Raw genomic sequence first — 19606 nt, forward strand, 5'->3', positions numbered from 1 at the left:
CTGGGTGTGGTGGTTCAGGCCTGTAATCCCAGCACTTTGGGAGGTGTGTTGGGCAGACTGCTTGAGTGCAGGAGTTCAAGACCAGCCTGGCCAACGTGGCAAAACTACATCTTCACTAAAAATGCAAAAATTAGCCAGGCGTGGTGGCGGATGCCTGTAGTCCCAGCTACTCAGGAGGCTGAGGCATGAGAATCATTTGAACCTGGGAGGCAGAGGCTGCAGTGAGCCGAGATCGCCCCGTTGCACTCCATCCTGGGCAACAAGAGCGAAATTCCATCTCAAAAAAAAAAAAAAAGTATAAAGCAGTGTTAGCTAAAACGAGAGAGCTCTATAAAATTTTATTTTATTTTATTTTTGAGACAGAGTTTTGTTTACTTAAGTCAAGAGGCCGGACGTGGGTCAGCCTGTAATCCCAGCACTTTGGGAGGCCCAGGCCGGTGGATTGCTTGAGCACAGGAATTTGAGACCAGCCTGGGCAACACGGTGAAACCCCATCTCCACAAAAATTAGAAAACTTAGTGAGTCTGGTGGCACACGCCTGTAGTCCCAGCTACTCAGGAGGCTGAGGTGGGAGGATCTCTTGAGCCCAGGAGATCGAGGTTGCAGTGAGCCCTGATGGTGCTACTGCACTCCAGCCTGGGCGACAGAGTGAGATCCTGTCTCAAATAATAGTAATAATAATAACATAAATTACATGTCAACCAGACCCGACAGAGTCCAGGCCTCTCTGAGTAAGTGCTACATAAAACATACAACAAAGAAAAGACAGGGCCTGGCGCCGTGGCTCACGCCTGTAATCCCAGCACTTTGGGAGGCCGAGGCAGGAGGATCACGAGGTCAGGAGGTCGAGACCATCCTGGCTAACAGGGTGAAACCCCGTCTCTACTAAAAATACAAAAAAAATTTAGCCGGGCGCGGTGGAGGGCACCTGTAATCCCAGCTCCTCTGGAGGCTGAGGTAGGAGAATGACCTGAACCCGGGGAGGCGGAGCTTGCAGTGAGAGCCGAGATTGCACCACTGCATTCCAGCCTGGGCGACAGAACGATACTCTGTCTCAAAAAAAAAGAAGAAAAGAAAGAAAAGACAGGGCTGGCATGGTGCCTCCCAGCATTTTGGGAGGCCAAGGAGGGAGGAATGCTTGAGCCCAGGAGTTCAAAACTAGCCTGGGCAACATGGTAAGACGCTGTCTCTACAAAATATAAAAAAAAAAAAAATAGCCAGCGTGGTGGTGCACACCTGTGGTCTCAGCTACTCCAGAGGCTGAGGTGGGAGGATTGCTTGAGACTGGGTGGTTGAAGCTGTAATCATCCGGGATCATGCCAATGTACTACAGCCTGGGCAACAGAACAAGACCTCATCTCAAAAGAAAGAGAAAGAAAGGACAGTCTATCTGCTTGTCCTGGAAAAATAAAAATTTCCCCTGATAAATAAAAGTTAATGGTTAATATTTTATTAATTTATTAATAGGTAGTAAACAAGGAAAATATATTGAAGAGTAAGAATTAAACTCTGCCATCAAAAAATCTTACCATCCAGGAAGGGAGAGGAGTGTAAAACTACCCACGGTGCTACGAGATAATTTTAAATAAATTGCAATGTGGCAATTGAGTCGAGGCTTTAAGCACTCGTAGGATATTCTCCCTCTGATTACTTGCTCAAAGTAGATGATTTGGAAAATATAGAAAAGTACAATAAGATTTTAAGGCCGGGCGCGGTGGGTCACGCCTGTAATCCCAGCACTTAGGGAGGCTGAGGTGGGCGGATCACGAGGTCAAGAGATGGAGGCCATCCTGATCAACATGGTGAAACCCCGTCTCTACTAAAAATACAAAAATTAGCTGGGCGTGGTGGCACGCACCTGTAGTTCCAGCTACTTGGGAGGCTGAGGCAGGAGAATCGCTTGAACCTAGGAGGCGGAGGTTGCAGTGAGCCAAGATGGCGCCACTACACTCCAGGCTGGTGACAAAGCGAGACTCCCTTTGAAAAAAAAAAAGTTAAAAAAAAAAATCACATGTAATTTTCCCACCAGGAGAGAACCACTACTAACACTTTAGTGAATACTTTCTCCCATATTTTTCGTCTTTGCTTTTTAAAATAGTTTAAAGTGGTCTGGCGTGGTGGCTCACGCCTATAATCCTATCACTTTGGGAGGCAGAGGCGGGCGGATCACCTGAACAGTCTGGCCAACATGGCGAAACCCCATCTGTACTAAAAATACAAAAATTAGCTGGACATGGTGGCGCGCACCTGTAGTTCCAGCTACTCGGGAGGCTGAGGCAGGAAAATCGCTTGAACCCGGGAGGCGGAGGTTGCAGTGAGCCAAGATCGCGCCACTGCACTCCAGCCTGGGCGACAGTGACTCTGCCTCAAAAAAAAAAAAAAAAGAAAAAGAAAAGAAAAAAGAAACCGCTCCCTTAGTAGAGCTGATGCTACCCCACTGCGTGCGCAGTTCCTATAATGTAACTAGAGGGACTGGCAGGTGACGGGGGTAGGTAGGAGACAAGCCATTTCAAGAGGAGGGAAATTAAGGGACCAGATTTGGAGGGATGGGCCAATTTTGCTGGCACTTAAGATATTAGTGGGATGCCCTGGGGCCAGAGGCCACGATTCTGCACTTCCTTTTTATATTGGAGAGGAATAAGGAAGTCAGTTGGTTTGGATGCAACATGTGTTGTCTGAAGAAGGGTTTAATAGGCTGAGAAGCAGATGTCTGCGAGATAGCTGACATTCGAATCTGGAACTGAGAAAGGGTCTGGGGTTGGAAAAACTGCAGGGATGGTTAGTTTTCTACACACTTTAACAAGGCCTAGTCACTGCTGCTCCCTCCTCATTTTAAGAAAAGTCCTTTCTTTATTCACATTGCACAACGGAGGCTTCATTTCGCGCTTTTTTTTCCCTAGGCCCGCGGCTAGGGCAGGTCCTTTGCGCCCGTCACTTAACAACGCCCCTCAACCCTTTCCCCGCCCCCGCGCAGCCGCAAATCCGAGGTCTGGGCGGACCTTCTACTAGGCACTCTAAAGGGCAGCGATAGGACGCCGCGGCCGCCAATCAGGCCTCCCAGATACCCGGATGTGAGACGGTGCGCCATACAAAGGCGAGTTTCCACCCAGAGGGCCGTCCCGTGCAGTAGCCAATAAGCATTCTCCAAGCAATAAGTGACAGGAAAACTAACCAGTTATAAACTAGTTTCTCTCACGCATGTGGAAATTCGCCTGCTTAGTCTAACCCACTGCTAATTGTGATTGGATATCATTGTGAGGAGCGGTTGAACTGTCTAATTAGGAGCGGGAGCGAAAAAACGCACAGCCAATAGGAAGATTCTCAGGAATGGGGCGGGGACTAGGCCTTCGCCTCGGCGGCAGAGGAGACTCGGGGGCCATTTTGTGAAGAGACGAAGATTGAGCGGTTGTGGCCGCGTTGCCGACCCCCAGCAGCAGTCGGCTTCTCTACGCAGAACCCGGGAGTAGGAGACTCAGAATCGAATCTCTTCTCCCTCCCCTTCTTGGTAAGTGGAGAGGGCGGACGCAGGGAAGGCGCTGGGTTTTTCGGAAAGCGAGAGGGGGTGTGGGAGAGAAGATGAGGGAATCCTTCCCCCTAACTAATCGGGCCCTCATTTATTCTGCTTGTTTTGGGGGATTAGGTTGAAGCCGGGGGCAGTTTTACAGGCCTCAGCCTCTGCGTAGGTTTAACCTGGTGTCCTCTAGGCCACGATCGCCAGGGAAAATGTCCTTTTTTCGCTCTTCCTGTGTTAACGGCTGCTTTCCTTTCATTTTCTACGATCTCGAGGACTACGGGATCATGAAAATGAAGATCGCGATGCTCATTAATATAGTCGAAGTTAACGTAGCGCCGATGCCTTCTATTACCTCCGTTCTTCTTACATGTAAAAAGTGGGGGAGGGGAAGGGGGAAGGTTACCAAATAGATGTATCGCGAGCCTTTAAATCCTGGATCGTGCCGCGTGGCCTACGAGAAACGTTTAACAAAAGATTTAGCATTTTACTGATAACTTTTTATTTTATTCCTCTCTATGAGCAAATGATGGAGCTCGAAGTAGTTATTTTCACTTACATTTGTAAAAGGAAATGTTGTGATATAACTATATTAATATTTACAGCTGACTTTTCATCTGCAGGTTACAAAACACTTGAAATATATAAGTTAGTGGAACTTGGCTTGAGGTAGGTATTAACTCTCTTTCTCAGACAGAAACTGAGGCAGAAAAGTGTTGGTTGCTAGGGTCATATTAAGTCAGTAGCAGCACTAGTAAGGAATTTGACCACGAGGTCAGTCGAGTGGTTTTTACCTAGTTAATGGAATACCTAGTTAATATAGTTCTAAAACTACTATATTGCAATCTTTGCCAAGAACCTGATGACGGAAACCACGAGGTAACTGGAAATTCCCAAATTGCGCTTAAGAAAAATACTACGAGACTTGAGAATTTTTTAACGTAACTTCCTAAGTGTAAGATGACAAAATTTGACTTTCGGGATATTCTGGCGTTAATTTTCCCGTCCGCCTAAACTTGGGCAAAAATTCACAGCTACGTTATATTAAGCAAATATTAACAGGGCCTATTATTTGCTGGGTGCTGAAATTTGATAAAAAACTTAAAAGTTAAAAAAAATTATATAGATCTTTAGTGTCACATTGACTTATCTGGGACATCGCTTTTTTTAATCCTGACATGAGATTTGGCTAAGTTTATTTTTCACAATCTGTTAATCTCACAAAAACTAAAGCTGTTAAGCACAGTTTAAACCAATTCTGCAGGGTAAGAAATTCATCTGTAAGGCAATCTATTTGATAGGAAGTAAAATAAGGGTCAAAAACATCGCGACCCCTTTCTTAAGGCTTAAACATTTATATTATTACAGGAACTTAAAACTAAAGTTTATCATTGTGCTGAACTGTTAGAAATGAGGTGAGGGTAAAAGTAAATTGGGAAATCATATGAAGTAAAAATGTTGGCAAAGAGAAATGTCAGAAATTAGTATTTAAGAACTGTTAATAGTAGTTGAAATTGATTGACGGGCACTTTTCTTTGAGGTGTTAGAAAATGGGTTCCTTCCGGTCAGTATGTATATCAGCGCACCAAAAATTCTTTGAGTTAATATCCGAAACTGTTTGCCACGGTATTTATATCGCAATTCTAGGTGTGTTCTCAACTACATAGGCGTTTAGTAACATTTTCATATTGGCTAGGGGGAAAAGTTGAAGAAGGATGGCCAGGTTGCAGGTTTTCTGACCTTTTTTTTCCCCCTTCATGCCAGTGACACTCTCGGGAATACTTGGTGGTTGATGTTCCTTCTGTAGAGAATTTAAACAGCTTACGTTTGTAATTAAATCTCTAGAGGATTTGACATGGCATTCGACCTTGTTTTGGATGGAATGGTGAGAAAATACGCAGCCATCACAGCACCGTAAGGCCATCAAACCACCAGATGGCCAGGGAGTGCCCCGATATTCCCGGAACTAAAAAGAGGAAAACATTTCCAGGAAATACCCCTCCCCGCGTGTAGACCCCTAACCAACCAGTGTGAGACAGCTAGCTCAGGCCATAATTAAAACCAATCACTCGCTCCCAAACCTCGCGCCCTAAGCCTGTTTGAATTTGTGAACCAATCAGTTTGCTTCGCGCTCACCCTGTTTGAATTTGTGGTTTTTGCCTTTATAAGCAGCCTGTAACAGACACTCGGGGTCTCTTGGCCTCGAGTGCTGAGGGACCCTAGCATGCTAGTAATAAATTGTACCTCTTTGCTGTGATCTCCGTGTCGAGTGGTCTCTGGCGGCAACCCTGTCCCGAGGTTGGAATCTAGGAGAAGGTTCCAACATTTGGGGGCTCGTCCGGGATTGTTCGCCGCCCGACGACCCTTGATCCGCACGGCGAAGACGTCCACGGCCCGGGCCACCGACTGACGACCAGACATCCCCAGGTACTTTCGTTTTGTTCTGTTTGTCCATTCCCGTTGCCGGCTGAATCGGATGAGTACTCGATCTGTATAAGTGCGGAAGGGGGGCAGACGTGCTCGGCACCTTCCCACTTAACGCCCCGGGGGACGCCCTGGCGGTTGTCTGGAGGAGAGCTGACGACTCTTGTCAATCTCCTCACCTCCGGAGGCAGGTTCTCCCTGCCATCTGAATCATTCGTAAATTTGTGGCGCCGATCGCCCGCTGCGCGGCTTTTCTGGGGTTGTGTAGTCTTTGTTTATGTCTTTGTTCTGTTTGCCTGTGCGTGGGAGTCTTTGGATGTGATTATGGGACAGACACTGACGACTCCTCTGTCCTTGACCCTGACTCACTTTTCTGACGTACAGACGCGAGCCCACAATCTTTCTGTGGAAATTCGCAGACGGCGATGGCGGGCCTTCTGCTCCTCTGAGTGGCCCACCCTCGGCGTTGGGTGGCCCCAAGATGGGACCTTCGACCTCTCAATTATCTTACAGGTTAAGACGAAGGTGATGGATCCCGGGCCACATGGCCATCCTGACCAGGTGGCCTATATCATCACCTGGGAGAACCTGGTTTGGGATCCCCCTCGGGTGAAACCAAGGAGCTGAAGCTTCCTTCAGCTCCCCCTTCCCAGTCAACCCTCCTCGCCTTGGAGGCCCCCCGAAATCAGACCCCGGTCCCCCACAAACCTGTCCTCCCGGACGGGTATCAGAGGGACCTCCTCCTCCTGGACCCCATCCCTCCTCCGCCCAACAATCCCCTCCTCAACCCTCCTCCTTACTCCTCGCCCCCACTCCCCGCGTTGTCCCCTGCTCCTTCTTCCACCCCCTCGGCTCCTACCCTCTCTCCAGCCTCCTCTTCCACCCCCTCTCTGACCCCATCTCTCCCTCCGGCCCCACCCGAACTCACCCGTAAGACCCCACCTCAGACACTCCGCCTCCGCTTGCGGCGGACCGAGGACCATGGCGGCCAGCCCACCTGGCAGTCTTCCCTTTTCCCCCTTCGCACCGTGAATCGCACAGTTCAGTATTGGCCCTTCTCGGCCTCAGATCTCTACAATTGGAAGACCCATAACCCCTCTTTTTCCCAAGACCCGCAGGCCCTGACCTCTCTGATAGAATCTATTCTCCTCACTCACCAACCCACCTGGGATGACTGTCAACAGCTCTTACAGGTTCTTCTGACCACAGAAGAGAGGCAGCGAGTCCTTCTCGAGCTCGCAAGAATGTGCCAGGGCCGGGAGTATTCCCTACCCAGCTCCCCAACGAAATAGAAGAGGGGTTTCCCCTCACCCGCCCGGATTGGGACCATGAGACAGCAACAGGTAGGGAGAGTCTCCGAATCTATCGCCAGGCTCTGTTGGCGGGTCTCAAAGGGGCTGGAAAGCGCCCCACCAATTTGGCTAAGGTAAGAACTATTAGGAAGGGAACGAAAGCCCGGCAGCCTTTATGGAAAGGCTCCTAGAGGGGTTCCGAATGTACACCCCATTCGATCCCGAGGCCCCGGAGCACAAGGCCACTGTGGCTATGTCGTTCATAGACCAGGCAGCGCCAGACATAAAGGGAAAGCTCCAAAGGCTGGACGGAATCCAGACCTATGGGCTGCAAGACCTAGTCAGGGAGGCAGAAAAAGTTTATAATAAAAGAGAAACTGCTGAGGAAAAAGAGGCTAGACTAGCGAAAGAACAGGAAAAGCGAGAAAATCGAAGAGATTGTAAGAGAGATAGACATTTAACTAAAATCCTGGCAGCAGTAGTGACAGAGAAAGGGCCAGGGAGAGGGGGGAGAACGAAGGCGCCCGAAGGTGGACAAGGACCAATGTGCCTATTGCAAGGAATGAGGGCATTGGATTAAAGATTGTCCTAAACGCCCCAAGGACCGGAAGAAATCCGTCCCGGTCCTGACCCTGGGAGAGGACAGCGATTAGGGGCGTCAGGGCTCCGGAGCCCCCCCTGAGCCCCGGTTAACCCTTTCTATAGGGGGGCACCCCACCACCTTTCTAGTAGACACTGGGGCTCAGCATTCGGTGTTGACAAAAGCGGACGGGCCCCTTTCATCCCACACCTCTTGGGTCCAAGGAGCAACAGGAGGGAAGCTACACAAGTGGACCACCCACCGAACAGTGAACCTTGGAAAAGTATGTAGATGACCTCCTCCTGGCCGCCCCTACTAAGGAAGCCTGCCTCCGGGGCACCAGACACCTGCTCCAGGCACTCGGAGAAAAAGGATACAGAGCATCTGCCAAGAAAGCGCAAATCTGCCAGACCAAGGTAACCTACCTGGGGTATATCTTAAGTGAAGGAAAAAGGTGGCTCACCCCGGGGCGGATAGAGATTGTAACCCGCATTCCGCTGCCTCGGAGCCCCCGGGAGGTACGTGAGTTTCTGGGAACCGCTGGGTTCTGCCGCTTGTGGATACCCGGTTTTGCTGAGTTGGCAGCCCCCCTTTATGTCCTCACCAAAGAAAACAATTCCTTCGCCTGGCGGGAGGAACACCAACAGGCCTTTGAAGCTTTAAAGGAGACACTCCTCTCTGCCCCAGCCCTCGGGTTACCGGACACCTCCAAACCTTTTACCCTCTATGCAGACGAGAGACGGGGGATAGCTAAAGGGGTCCTAACCCAAAAACTGGGGCCCTGGAAGAGGCCGGTAGCCTACTTGTCTAAGAAACTAGACCCTGTGGCGGCTGGGTGGCCCCCCTGCCTCCGCATCATGGCAGCCACCGCTATGCTGGTCAAAGACTCTGCTAAGTTAACCCTTGGGCAACCATTGACTGTCGTTACCCCACATGCCTTGGAGGCCATAGTGCGGCAGCCCCCGGACTGTTGGATCACCAACGCTCGTTTAACCCACTACCAAGCCCTCCTGCTGGACATGGACTGCGTCCGCTTTGGCCCTCCGGTCACCCTGAATCCTGCCACCTTGCTACCTGTACCAGAAGAAGTCCCACTGAGCCCCCACGACTGTCGACAAGTATTGGCGGAGACCCACGGGACTCGAGAAGACCTCCAGGATTACGAACTCCCAGACGCGGACCACACTTGGTACACAGACGGTAGCAGCTTCATGGACGCAGGTACCCGGAGGGCGGGGGCGGCGGTAGTAGATGGACACACCACAATATGGGCGCAGGCACTGCCTCCCGGAACGTCTGCTCAAAAGGCTGAACTAATTGCTCTGACAAAGGCCCTAGAGCTATCACGGGGGAAAAAGGCTAACATCTATACAGACAGTCGGTACGCCTTTGTGACAGCCCACACCCATGGGAGCATCTATGAGAGGCGAGGTCTCCTAACATCGGAAGGAAAAGAGATCAAAAATAAGGCTGAAATAATTGCCTTATTGAAGGCCGTCTTCCTCCCTCAAAAGGTGGCCATAATTCATTGTCCTGGACATCAAAAGGGGCAGGATCCCGTCGCCCAGGGTAACAGGCAAGCTGACCAAGTGGCCAAGCAGGCTGCTAGAATAGAGACACTGACTTTAGTATCAGAAACAGAAAAGGCTGACCGAGTAACCCCTCCCACAAGTTATACCTATACTGCAGAAGATCAGAAAGAGGCAGTAGTCCTAGGAGCCGTGGAAAACCAGGAAACTAAAAATTGGGAAAAGGATGGGAAAACAGTCCTCCCACGAAAGGAGGCCACGGCCATGGTTCAGCAAATGCATGCCTGGACACATTTAAGTGGCAGAAAACTGAAGCTACTCATTGACAAAACTGACTTCCTAATCCCTAGGGTCGGCACCCTGCTGGAACAAGTAATGTCCGCTTGCATAGCCTGCCACCAAGTAAACGCTGGGGCTACTCGGGTCCCAGCGGGGACGAGGGCGCGAGGCAGCCGCCCTGGAACTCACTGGGAAGTAGATTTTACTGAAGTAAAACCCCACTGTGCGGGATATAAATATTTATTAGTATTTATAGACACATTTTCAGGATGGGTAGAAGCCTACCCCACCCGGCAAGAAACGGCCCACATAGTGGTCAAGAAAATATTAGAAGAAATTTTCCCCAGGTTTGGACTTCCCAAGGTAATCGGGTCAGACAACGGGCCAGCCTTCGTTCCCAGGTAAGTCAGGGACTTGCCAGGATACTGGGGATTGATTGGAAACTCCATTGTGCTTATAGGCCCCAGAGTTCAGGACAGGTAGAAAGAATGAACAGAACTATTTTAAAAGAGACCTTAACAAAATTAACCTTAGAGACTGGCTTAAAAGATTGGAGACGTCTCCTATCCCTAGCTCTTTTGAGGGCCCGGAATACACCAAACCGCTTTGGGCTCACCCCTTATGAGATCCTCTACGGAGGACCACCTCCCTTGTCAACCTTGCTTGACTCTTTCTCCCCCTCTGACCCTAAGACTGAATTGCAGGCCCGGTTGAAAGGACTACAGGCAGTGCAGGCCCAAATTTGGGCCCCGTTGGCGGAACTGTACCAGCCTGGACACCCACGAACCGGCCACCCTTTCCAAGTGGGAGACTCCGTCTATGTCAGACGACATCGCTCCCAAGGACTAGAACCCCGGTGGAAGGGACCATACATCGTTCTTCTCACCACACCCACTGCCGTAAAAGTTGACGGGGTCGCCGCCTGGATCCACGCATCCCACGTAAAGGCTGCTCCGGAGGCGGCAGAATCAACATCACCTGAGAAATGGAAGCTTCGTCGCTGCGAGGACCCCCTCAAGATAAGACTTTCTCGCGCCTAATCCCCCACCTACTACTAACCCTCGCCCTTTCCCTTCCCTGGGTTACCGGAAATGGCAACCCCCATCAGCCCTATCAATTGACTTGGCAAGTGACTAATTTTGAAACCCATGAAGTCCTCAATGAGACTTCACATGTAGCCCCTCTGAACACGTGGTTCCCTGACCTCTACTTTAATCTTGACCAGATAGCCAGAATAGATGAGATGGAGGGGGGTGAGTGGAGAAAAAGAGCAAGAAGAGTTTCTTTGAGCCGGAACGGGTTTTATGCCTGCCCCGGGTTCCGGACGGGGCCGATGAAAAAGACCTGTGGTGAAATAACGTCCCTGTTCTGTGCAAGCTGGTCATGTGTAACAACCAATGATGGGGAATCGAAATGGCAAACCCAACCCTGGTATGTGACCATGACTTACGTTCGGCCTTGCACCAGGACACGGTATTCGGCCACCTGTAACTTAATCCGTATCAAATTTGAGGAGGCCGCAAAGACTGACTCCCGATGGACATCTGGACTAATATGGGGTCTGAATTTATACCAGACACCGGCATTTGGAAGCCCTATCCAAATCAAGCTAATAGTTAACCCGGCCTCAGTCCCAGTCCCAATAGGGCCAAACCAGGTTCTGACGGGGAAAGCACCTCCCTCGCCAAGGAGCAGGCGGAAAGTCCCAACCGTCGCTCCTCCGACCTCCTCCTCATCGGCACTCCCGGGGACTACCCCCCTGCCTCCCGACCCGGAAACAAGTAATAGACTCTTCAACCTTATTAGAGGCGCCTACTTTGCCCTAAACCAGACAAGGCCTGAATCTACCGCCTCCTGTTGGCTCTGCCTGGCAACAGGCCCCCCATACTATGAAGGTATTGCCTCTGTTAGCAATTTCACTAACTCCACTAATCATTCTGGATGTGCATGGGAACAGCACAAGAAACTCACCCTGTCAGAAGTGTCGGGGTCAGGAACCTGTATAGGTAAGGTACCCCCCAGTCACCAACATCTGTGTAATGTGACCCTGACAGTGCCCAGTACTAGTCACTATCTAATACCCTCGGGGACAGACTGGTGGGCTTGCGACACAGGGCTTACCCCTTGCATATCCACAGCTGTCTTCAACAACAGTAAAAATTATTGTGTACTAGTACAGGTTGTGCCCCGAGTTTATTACCGAACTGGAGAGTCTTTTGAGCTCCAGTTTGAGCAAAAATATTTCACTAGAATGAAGAGAGAGCCTGTTTCCCTCACCCTCGCTGTTATGCTAGGGTTGGGTGTAGCGGCTGGGGTTGGGACAGGAACCGCGGCACTGGTGCGTGGTAGTTACCACCTACAACAACTCAGGACAGCCATAGATGAGGACCTTAGGGCCATAGAACACTCCATTACCAAACTTGAAGAGTCTCTGACCTCCCTGTCCGAAGTAGTACTCCAAAACCGACGGGGACTGGACATAGTTTTTCTAAAAGAGGGCGGACTCTGCGCAGCCCTTAAAGGGCAGTGTTGCTTTTACGCTGATCATTCAGGAGTAGTTAAAGACTCTACGGCCAAACTAAGAAAAAGACTGGATGAACGGAAAAAAGAAAGAGAGTCCCAACAAAGCTGGTTTGAAGCTTGGTATAACCATTCCCCCTGGTTTAGTACTCTCATCTCCACCATCTTAGGACCCCTGATCCTGCTTATGCTCATTTTAACTTTCGGGCCTTGCATTCTTAATCGCTTGCTTACCCTAATTAAAGATAGACTAAACATAGTACACGCAATGGTCCTGACCCAGCAGTACCAGGCACTCAAGACTGACGAAGAGACTCAAGATTGAGCCTCTAAGTCACTAAAAGAGGAGGGAATGAGAAAATATGCAGCCATCACAGCACCGTAAGGCCATCAAAACACCAGATGGCCGGGATGTGGAGTAGGTGTAAGGCCATCAAAACACCAGATGGCCAGGGAGTGCCCCGATATTCCCGGAACTAAAAAGAGGAAAACATTTCCAGGAAATACCCCTCCCCGCGTGTAGACCCCTAACCAACCAGTGTGAGACAGCTAGCTCAGGCCATAATTAAAACCAATCACTTGCTCCCAAACCTCGCGCCCTAAACCTGTTTGAATTTGTGAACCAATCAGTTTGCTTCGCGCTCACCCTGTTTGAATTTGTGGTTTTTGCCTTTATAAGCAGCCTGTAACAGACACTCAGGGTCTCTTGGCCTCGAGTGCTGAGGGACCCTAGCATGCTAGTAATAAATTGTACCTCTTTGCTGTGATCTCCGTGTCGAGTGGTCTCTGGCGGCAACCCTGTCCCGAGGTTGGAGGAATCTAGGAGAAGGTTCCAACAATGGCTGTGCGAAACAAGCAAAGAATAAACTCCAAAATAGCTAGTTGCTCTAATTTTAAAGACTAAGGGGCAAATTATTAAATCTTAATATTTAAGTGTTGAATGTGAGGTGTTGGCTGGGGAGTAAGTTTGCCTAGGAGTTAGGAGAAATAGATTTTAATCCTCCTTAGGCAAATAAGGGGACTTAGACTTTTTTTTTAAACCTATTTGAATTTTTAGTTTCTAATTCAAATTTTTTGTTGCCAGAGGACTAAAAACTGTACAGACTGAGTTTTATTAAAAGCAGTTTTGTTTTGTTTTTTTTTGAAACGGAGTCTCACTCTTGTTGCCCTAGGCTGGAGTGCATGTAGTGGCACAATCTCGGTTCACTGCAACCTCCGCCTCCCGGGTTCAAGCGATTCTCTTGCCTCGGCTTCCTGAGTAGCTGGGATTACAGGCGTGTGCCACCGCACCGGGCTAATTTTTATACTTTTAGTAGAGAGGGGGTTTCACCATGTTGGCCAGGCTGGTCTCGAACTCCTGAGCTCAGGTAGTCCTCCTGCCTTGGCCTCCCAAGGTGCTGGTATTACAGGCGTGAGCCACCGCACCCGGCCCCGGTTTTCTAAATTGGTAGTTATTATTACTATTCTTAACCACATTATTTCAGTCTTCAAGTACTTTATTAGTAGTTGTCTCTGGGGAGCATTATTTGCTCTTAATATGCATATTCACGTATTCTCATTGGAAATGGGGAGGTTTTGGTTTTGTGCATACTAGATTTACTAGAGGATTGGTGAGAACCAGAACTTTGAGGTGTAGCATAACTACAGGTATTCTCGATATTGGAAATTTTGAGTTTATTAACATAAAAGGAAAAAAGGTTTCTTTGGTACATTTACTATCATAGGTTATGTGTTTTTGGGTTTATTTATATTGTATCAGGAAAACATTATTTGGTGCTCTAACTTGATTCTGTCACAGTACACTGGAAGGTCAGCCATTTTATTTAAAGAATTGATTCTAAGGCCGGGTGTGGCTGCTCATGCCTGTAATCCCAGCACTTTGGGAGGCTGAGGCAGGTGGATCACGAGGTCAGGAGTTCGAGACCAGTGTGGCCAACATGGTGAAACCCCCATCTCTACTGAAAATAAAATTAGCTTGGCGTGCTGGCGCTCGCCTGTAGTCCCAGCTACTCGGGAGGCTGAGGCAGGAGAATTGCTTGAACCTGGGAGGTGGAGGTTGCAGTGAGCCATCGCACCACTGCACTCCAGCCTGGGCGACAGAGTGAGACCCCATCTCAAAAAAATAATAATAATTGATTCTAAACTGGGGAATAGAGAGATTCCCAATTTAAAATCTTCACAGTGGTTCTCAAACGTTAGCCAACACCAGAATCAATAGGGCTAGTTAAAACAGATTGCTATGATCTCTACCACCAGGGTTTCTAATTAAGTAAGTCTGGGGTGGGCCCTGAGAGTTTGCACTTCTAGTAAGTTCCAGGTGATGATGCTCATGCATCACTGATTCTGAGAGGTACCCCTTTAGAAGAAGGGATCCAAACCTCAGGCAGGTTTTGACAAAGAATAACCTAGAGATACTTTTTCTCTAAAACTATCTTTGAGCTTTAGGTAAGGATACTTTTTTTCTTTGAGAGCCTCACACTGTCACCCAGATTAGAGTGCAGTAGTGTCATCTCAGCTCACTGCAACCTCTGCCTCCCGGGCTCAAGGGGTGACCTCAGCCTGCTGAGTAGTGCTGCTAATTTTTTGTATTTTTGGTAGAGACAGGGTTTCGCCATGTTGCCAGGCTGGCCTTGAACTCCTGAGCTCAGGTGATCCACCCGCCCCAAGCCTCCCAGAGTGCTGGGATTACAGGTGTGAGCCACGCCACCTGGCCTCAAGGAATATTCTTGATTGAAAATAGTGCTAAAGTTGGTCTTTTTATGAGTGGTAGCTCTTCAGTTTAACATAAATAACATCTTGGGAGATACTGAGCTTTTTGATATTGAAAGATAGAATTGGTTTCTTTTCACATTTTTCTTTATTTTTAAGCTTATGTCTTGGGGCACCTGTACAAAGGATTTGGTTGTGGTTGAGCTATAAAGTTATGTATCTTGAAAATTGATTACCAGGTTTGGGCTGTGGCTCCAAATAAGAAAATGAAATGTTTCACCATAACTATTTCATAAACAGGAAAAGAACATTCAGATGTATATTTCTTACAATTCACAAACTTTTTCCGCAATTTGTACATTCATACAGTTTTCACACATCAAATGTAAAAATTAACTGTCATTCCTACACTGTTCTTTTTAAAAATTTATGGTACTTGTTGCTGCTGTAGTCATTCATGTATAGTTGGCTCAAGGAACACTTCTAAAAGCTCAATTAAAAACTTTTTTTTTTGAGACAGGGTCTCTCTCTGGCCTGGCTGAAGTGCAGTGGCGTGATCAGAGCTCACTGCAGCCTCGAACTCCTGGGCTCAAGTGATCCTCGCTCCTCAGACTGCTAAGTAGCTGGGATTTCAGGCTACCACACCCTGTTAATGTTTTTTGTTTTTAATAAAGTCTCGTCATGTTTCCCAGGCTGGTCTCAAACTACTGAGCTCAAGCCATGCTCTACCCCGGCCTCCCAAAGTGTTGGGATTACAGGTGTGAGCCACCACACTTGGCCTTAAAATATTTTAATTTCCTCAAATTTACAAAGGAGAATAAGACCTCATGGCTAAATTGAACAGTGAGTGCAGCTAGTTCATTGTTTGCACAAGGAACTACAGTCTAATTGCAGTTCCTATTTTAGCCGATGAAACAACCAGTTTGTCATGGAAATTATTTTAGTGTGGTATTATGTACCAGATTTTTAGAATCCATAACTTGAAATTAGCTTTACACGCTACATAGTAAATAGTGGACTACAGAAACAAAAGTATTAACATAAGGACCTTAATTTTTTTCACCTATTTTATGACCTTAAATATTCAGTAGCCATAATAGTCTTTTTTTATTCCATCTGTATTTTCGTTTTGTCAGTGAGTGGAATAATGTGCTCCTTATTTAAAACATCTTTTCCCCTAACAGTAGAACCTATTAGGTCTTGTGGTTTGATCACTCACTGGTTTTGAGAATAGATGAGTCATCTCTAGTATAGATCTTCATGGTAGGCCATTCACCTTCAGTCTATTACTCATAGCAAAAACTCCACGGACTTTAAGTTTAAAACCCATGAATCTACTTATGTTTTATAATCTCAATATTTGACATTTGCTCACTATTTCATCTCTATTTGTTGGCCCGGTTTTTCTGTATTTTCTTTGCCCAAACTGCTCATTATCAAGATGAACATTTTGGATATACTCTTTTTGAGACCCTCAAGGGCATATTGACATGAATTTAGTTAATTTTAATCATCTATTGATGTTGAAGAATTGTGAAGACAGTCACTGGTAGAGGTGATTCTATGGAGGCTATCCCATCCCAGTGGAATGTTAATGCTTTACCAAAATGTGTTAGCTGCAGTAGACAGATGTTTCTGTCTTGGGGGTTTAGGGCACAACATTTCTGAGGAACTCTGACTCAATCTGTCCCTTCTCCTTTCACAGGGCAGCAAGGCGAACCCCATCCCTACTCACTGGAGCTCAGCTTTGATTTTTAACCTCCCTTCCCCACCCTTCCAGAACACACACATTCCATTCCAAAACTGATTTTATAAAGACATTTTAAACATAATGATGCAACTTGGTGTGCACTACGGCAAATGTACAGGTGTTTTTTTTTTAATTGTTTCCAAAACCGGGACCTGGATTTAAGATGTAATTTTTAAAATTTCTATTTCTATTTTTTCTGCAGCAGTTGGGTTAGAGGAGGAGGAGCCTTTTAGCCTCTCATAAACTGACCTCTCTACTTCCTCGTGTATTTTTAAGATTGATTGATGATGTGGAAAGGGCTTTGCTTGTCTGCTACTGAAAACTTTATCCTTGCGGTTTTTGTGGAAACTGCTTTTGGAAAGAGAAAAGAAATGAACTTTACTGACTTGACATTTTTGCACCTCCCGTTTTTCTAATCTGGGCTATTTTTATTTTTGTTTTTTTACAGTGAGATTTTTTTGATCTTCAGCTACAGTAAGTTATTCCATTTTTTTTAACATTTTTCCTGACTTTCCGCTGATTTCCTTTTTATTGTTGTTACTAGTTACTATTACTTATTATTATTATATTAATACTTATGATGGTGATGATGATGATGATAATGACACTGATGATTTTTAACCGGATTAAAATCGAGTTTTTCTGAATGTTTCTAAGAATTTCTCCGGCCTCCTGATTGACTTTGGAGTTTTGCATCTTGGGAGAGAAAGCGAAGGCATTAGTATTTTTAAGTGGTTTGATCACATAAACCTTTTCTCTCCCAACCCCACCCTTGCCCTCATCCCCTTCCCCACACTGAAAAGAATTTTACTGGCTGTTAAGTCTATGACCTTATTTTTCCTGATCTTTAACTTAACTGTTTTAGAGCATCTCTGGACGTCTGTATTTTTAATTTTTTTTATTTTTGTTTTTTTATTTTTAATCTTTCATTTGTTAAATTTTTAAACTGTGCTGCAATAAAATGTGTGTGGTACTACTTAGCACTTATGATCGTGATGGCATTTTCCCTGAAAGCCATCTTCCTCCTGTTTCCCTTGAAATCCCATCCTGCTTTTCCTGTACACTACCCCTCACAAACCACAAGCTGCAGCAACATGGATGCCCAGCCTGGAGCAGCAGCCGCCAGGATGACCTGGAGCCAGGGGGGCCTTCGGAACAGATGCACACCCTTCCTGGGTGATGGTAAGAGGTGTGAGGTCCACTTGGATTCATTACAAAGACTAGGAAATAAACCCGTTTAACAGTTTAGCTGATGTGTATAGGTCATAGCATCTGGAAGTGTTTGGATTAAGCCTTTTGTGTGTGCATCTTGAGGTGTTTCCCAAGGGGGACCACCTCAGTTATTTGTAAACTAATGGAATAATATGAGTTGCTAATTAACTTGGGCTGATGAGAACATTTTGGATACTTGGAAAGAGCAGCTGAAGTTTAAAATGAAAGTGGCTTGTTTTAATGATTAGCAACAAGACAATATATTGGGGAGTCCTTTTTTTAGATTATTACAAATTAGTAAACATTTTCTGTCATTTAACATATTCCTTGGGTTTGTGACATTTTTGGATTATATTCTATTTAGACTGTTTTTATCTCATTAATATTTCACAAGAGTCAAACCATAGGAGATACAACATAATATTAAAATGCTGTCTCACTGGAGGGTTTTTAAAAATTTGAAAAAAGATAGGCTTTTTGACCTCACAAAGCAGGGAAATCTGTTTAACCTCTACATCCAAATCAGGAACCGTCTAAGGCTAACCCTTTTACAGTGGTGACTCAAGACCCAGCTAGATTTTGGGAATTCTAATGTGAATTCATAGAGTTCTAATGCTAGATTAGGAACTCTAATGTGTTCTGATGGTAAGAAGGAATGTATTCTGTGTTATTCACAGGAATGGTGTAGAGATTAGTAAAGATGTGGATAGCCAAAGAGAAGTTTAGCAACCTGTAGTATTTTACTCACTGCAGCAAAATGTTTTGATAACCATTTTAGAGTTGCTCTGATAGGTTTCAAGCTGGGAGATAATTAGATTTTATTTTAAAATATTTCTATTTTTTGTAGAGACAGGGTCTCGCTATGTTGTCTAGGCTGGTCTTGAACTCCTGGGCTCAAGCGATCCTCCTGCCTTGACACCCCAAAGTGTTGACATTACAGGCATGAGCCACTGCACCTAACCTGGAATAATTTTTTGAAGGCATATTCGGTACTGTTGTACTAGGGTAAATCACAAACTTGCCCCCTTATACCATACTCGGATGAAAAGTGAAATCTAGTTAAAGTGAACACCGAAGGTACACTCAAAACAGAATGGGAGAAAAAGCAAAAGATTCCTGGAAGTTATCTAGAAAAAGAATGGGAATCTTTATTTTTTAAATAGGTGCAAGTTTTATTGATGCTCTCTATTGTATGAGAGCTATTTTTTCTTCTTTGCTGCTGTCAGTGTATGGAAGCTGTTCACTGTAGGTTCAGTATGATTTATTCCTTGTTAATTGAACAAATTTATTATTTTTATGGGACATGTTCTGTTTGGGGATATAAAAAATAGTTTATTATGTTTAAGGGCTTCGCAGCTTAGTGAGGGAGACACATGAATGAAATAATGTCCATATATGATGAGAGGTAAACACATATCCTATAGAAGCATGCCAAAATAAGCTGGGGGCGTTGGTACCTGCCTGTAAGCCTGTAGTCACAACTAATTGGAAGGCTGAGGTAGGAGGGTCCCTTGGCCCAGGATTTGAGAGACTGTAGTGTGTGATGTGATTATCCACTGCACTCCAGGCTGGGCAACATAATGAGACCCCATCTTTTTTTTTTTTTTTTTTTTTTTTGAGACAGTCTCGCTCTGTTTCCCAGGCTGGAGTGCAGTGGTGCCATCTTGGCTCACTGCAACCTCCACCTCCCGGGTTCAAGCGATTCTCCTGCCTCAGCCTCTCGAGTAGCTGAGACTACAGGCACGGACCACCATGCACGGCTAATTTCTGTATTTTTAGTAGTGACGAGGTTTCACCACG

At 46.5% G+C, this 19606-nt stretch overlaps 1 protein-coding gene across 43 annotated transcripts in view; it reads left to right on the forward strand.

The window, feature by feature from the left end:
- The first annotated feature begins 3174 nt into the window (after nt 1–3174).
- LOC101124683 (heterogeneous nuclear ribonucleoprotein C) overlaps nt 3175–19606 on the forward strand; it is a 70456-nt gene continuing 54024 nt past the window's right edge. For 2 of the 43 annotated variants that reach the window (XM_055362403.2, XM_055362405.2), the window contains exons 1-4: nt 3357–3505; nt 16550–16759; nt 17043–17068; nt 17679–17776. Coding sequence is in view for 10 of the 43 variants with exons in the window: in XM_031001677.3 (XP_030857537.1) it covers nt 10601–12460 (1860 nt within the window). In the remaining 33 variants the exon portion in view is untranslated. Of the gene's footprint in view, nt 3506–4134; nt 4181–5275; nt 5939–10307; nt 12903–16549; nt 16760–17042; nt 17784–19606 lie in introns of those variants that run through there. The other 41 variants (XM_063698268.1, XM_063698271.1, XM_063698269.1 and 38 more) reach the window with 38 other exon arrangements.

Source organism: Gorilla gorilla, chromosome 15 (genome assembly GCF_029281585.2).
Source record: "Gorilla gorilla gorilla isolate KB3781 chromosome 15, NHGRI_mGorGor1-v2.1_pri, whole genome shotgun sequence".
NCBI lineage: Eukaryota > Metazoa > Chordata > Mammalia > Primates > Hominidae > Gorilla > Gorilla gorilla.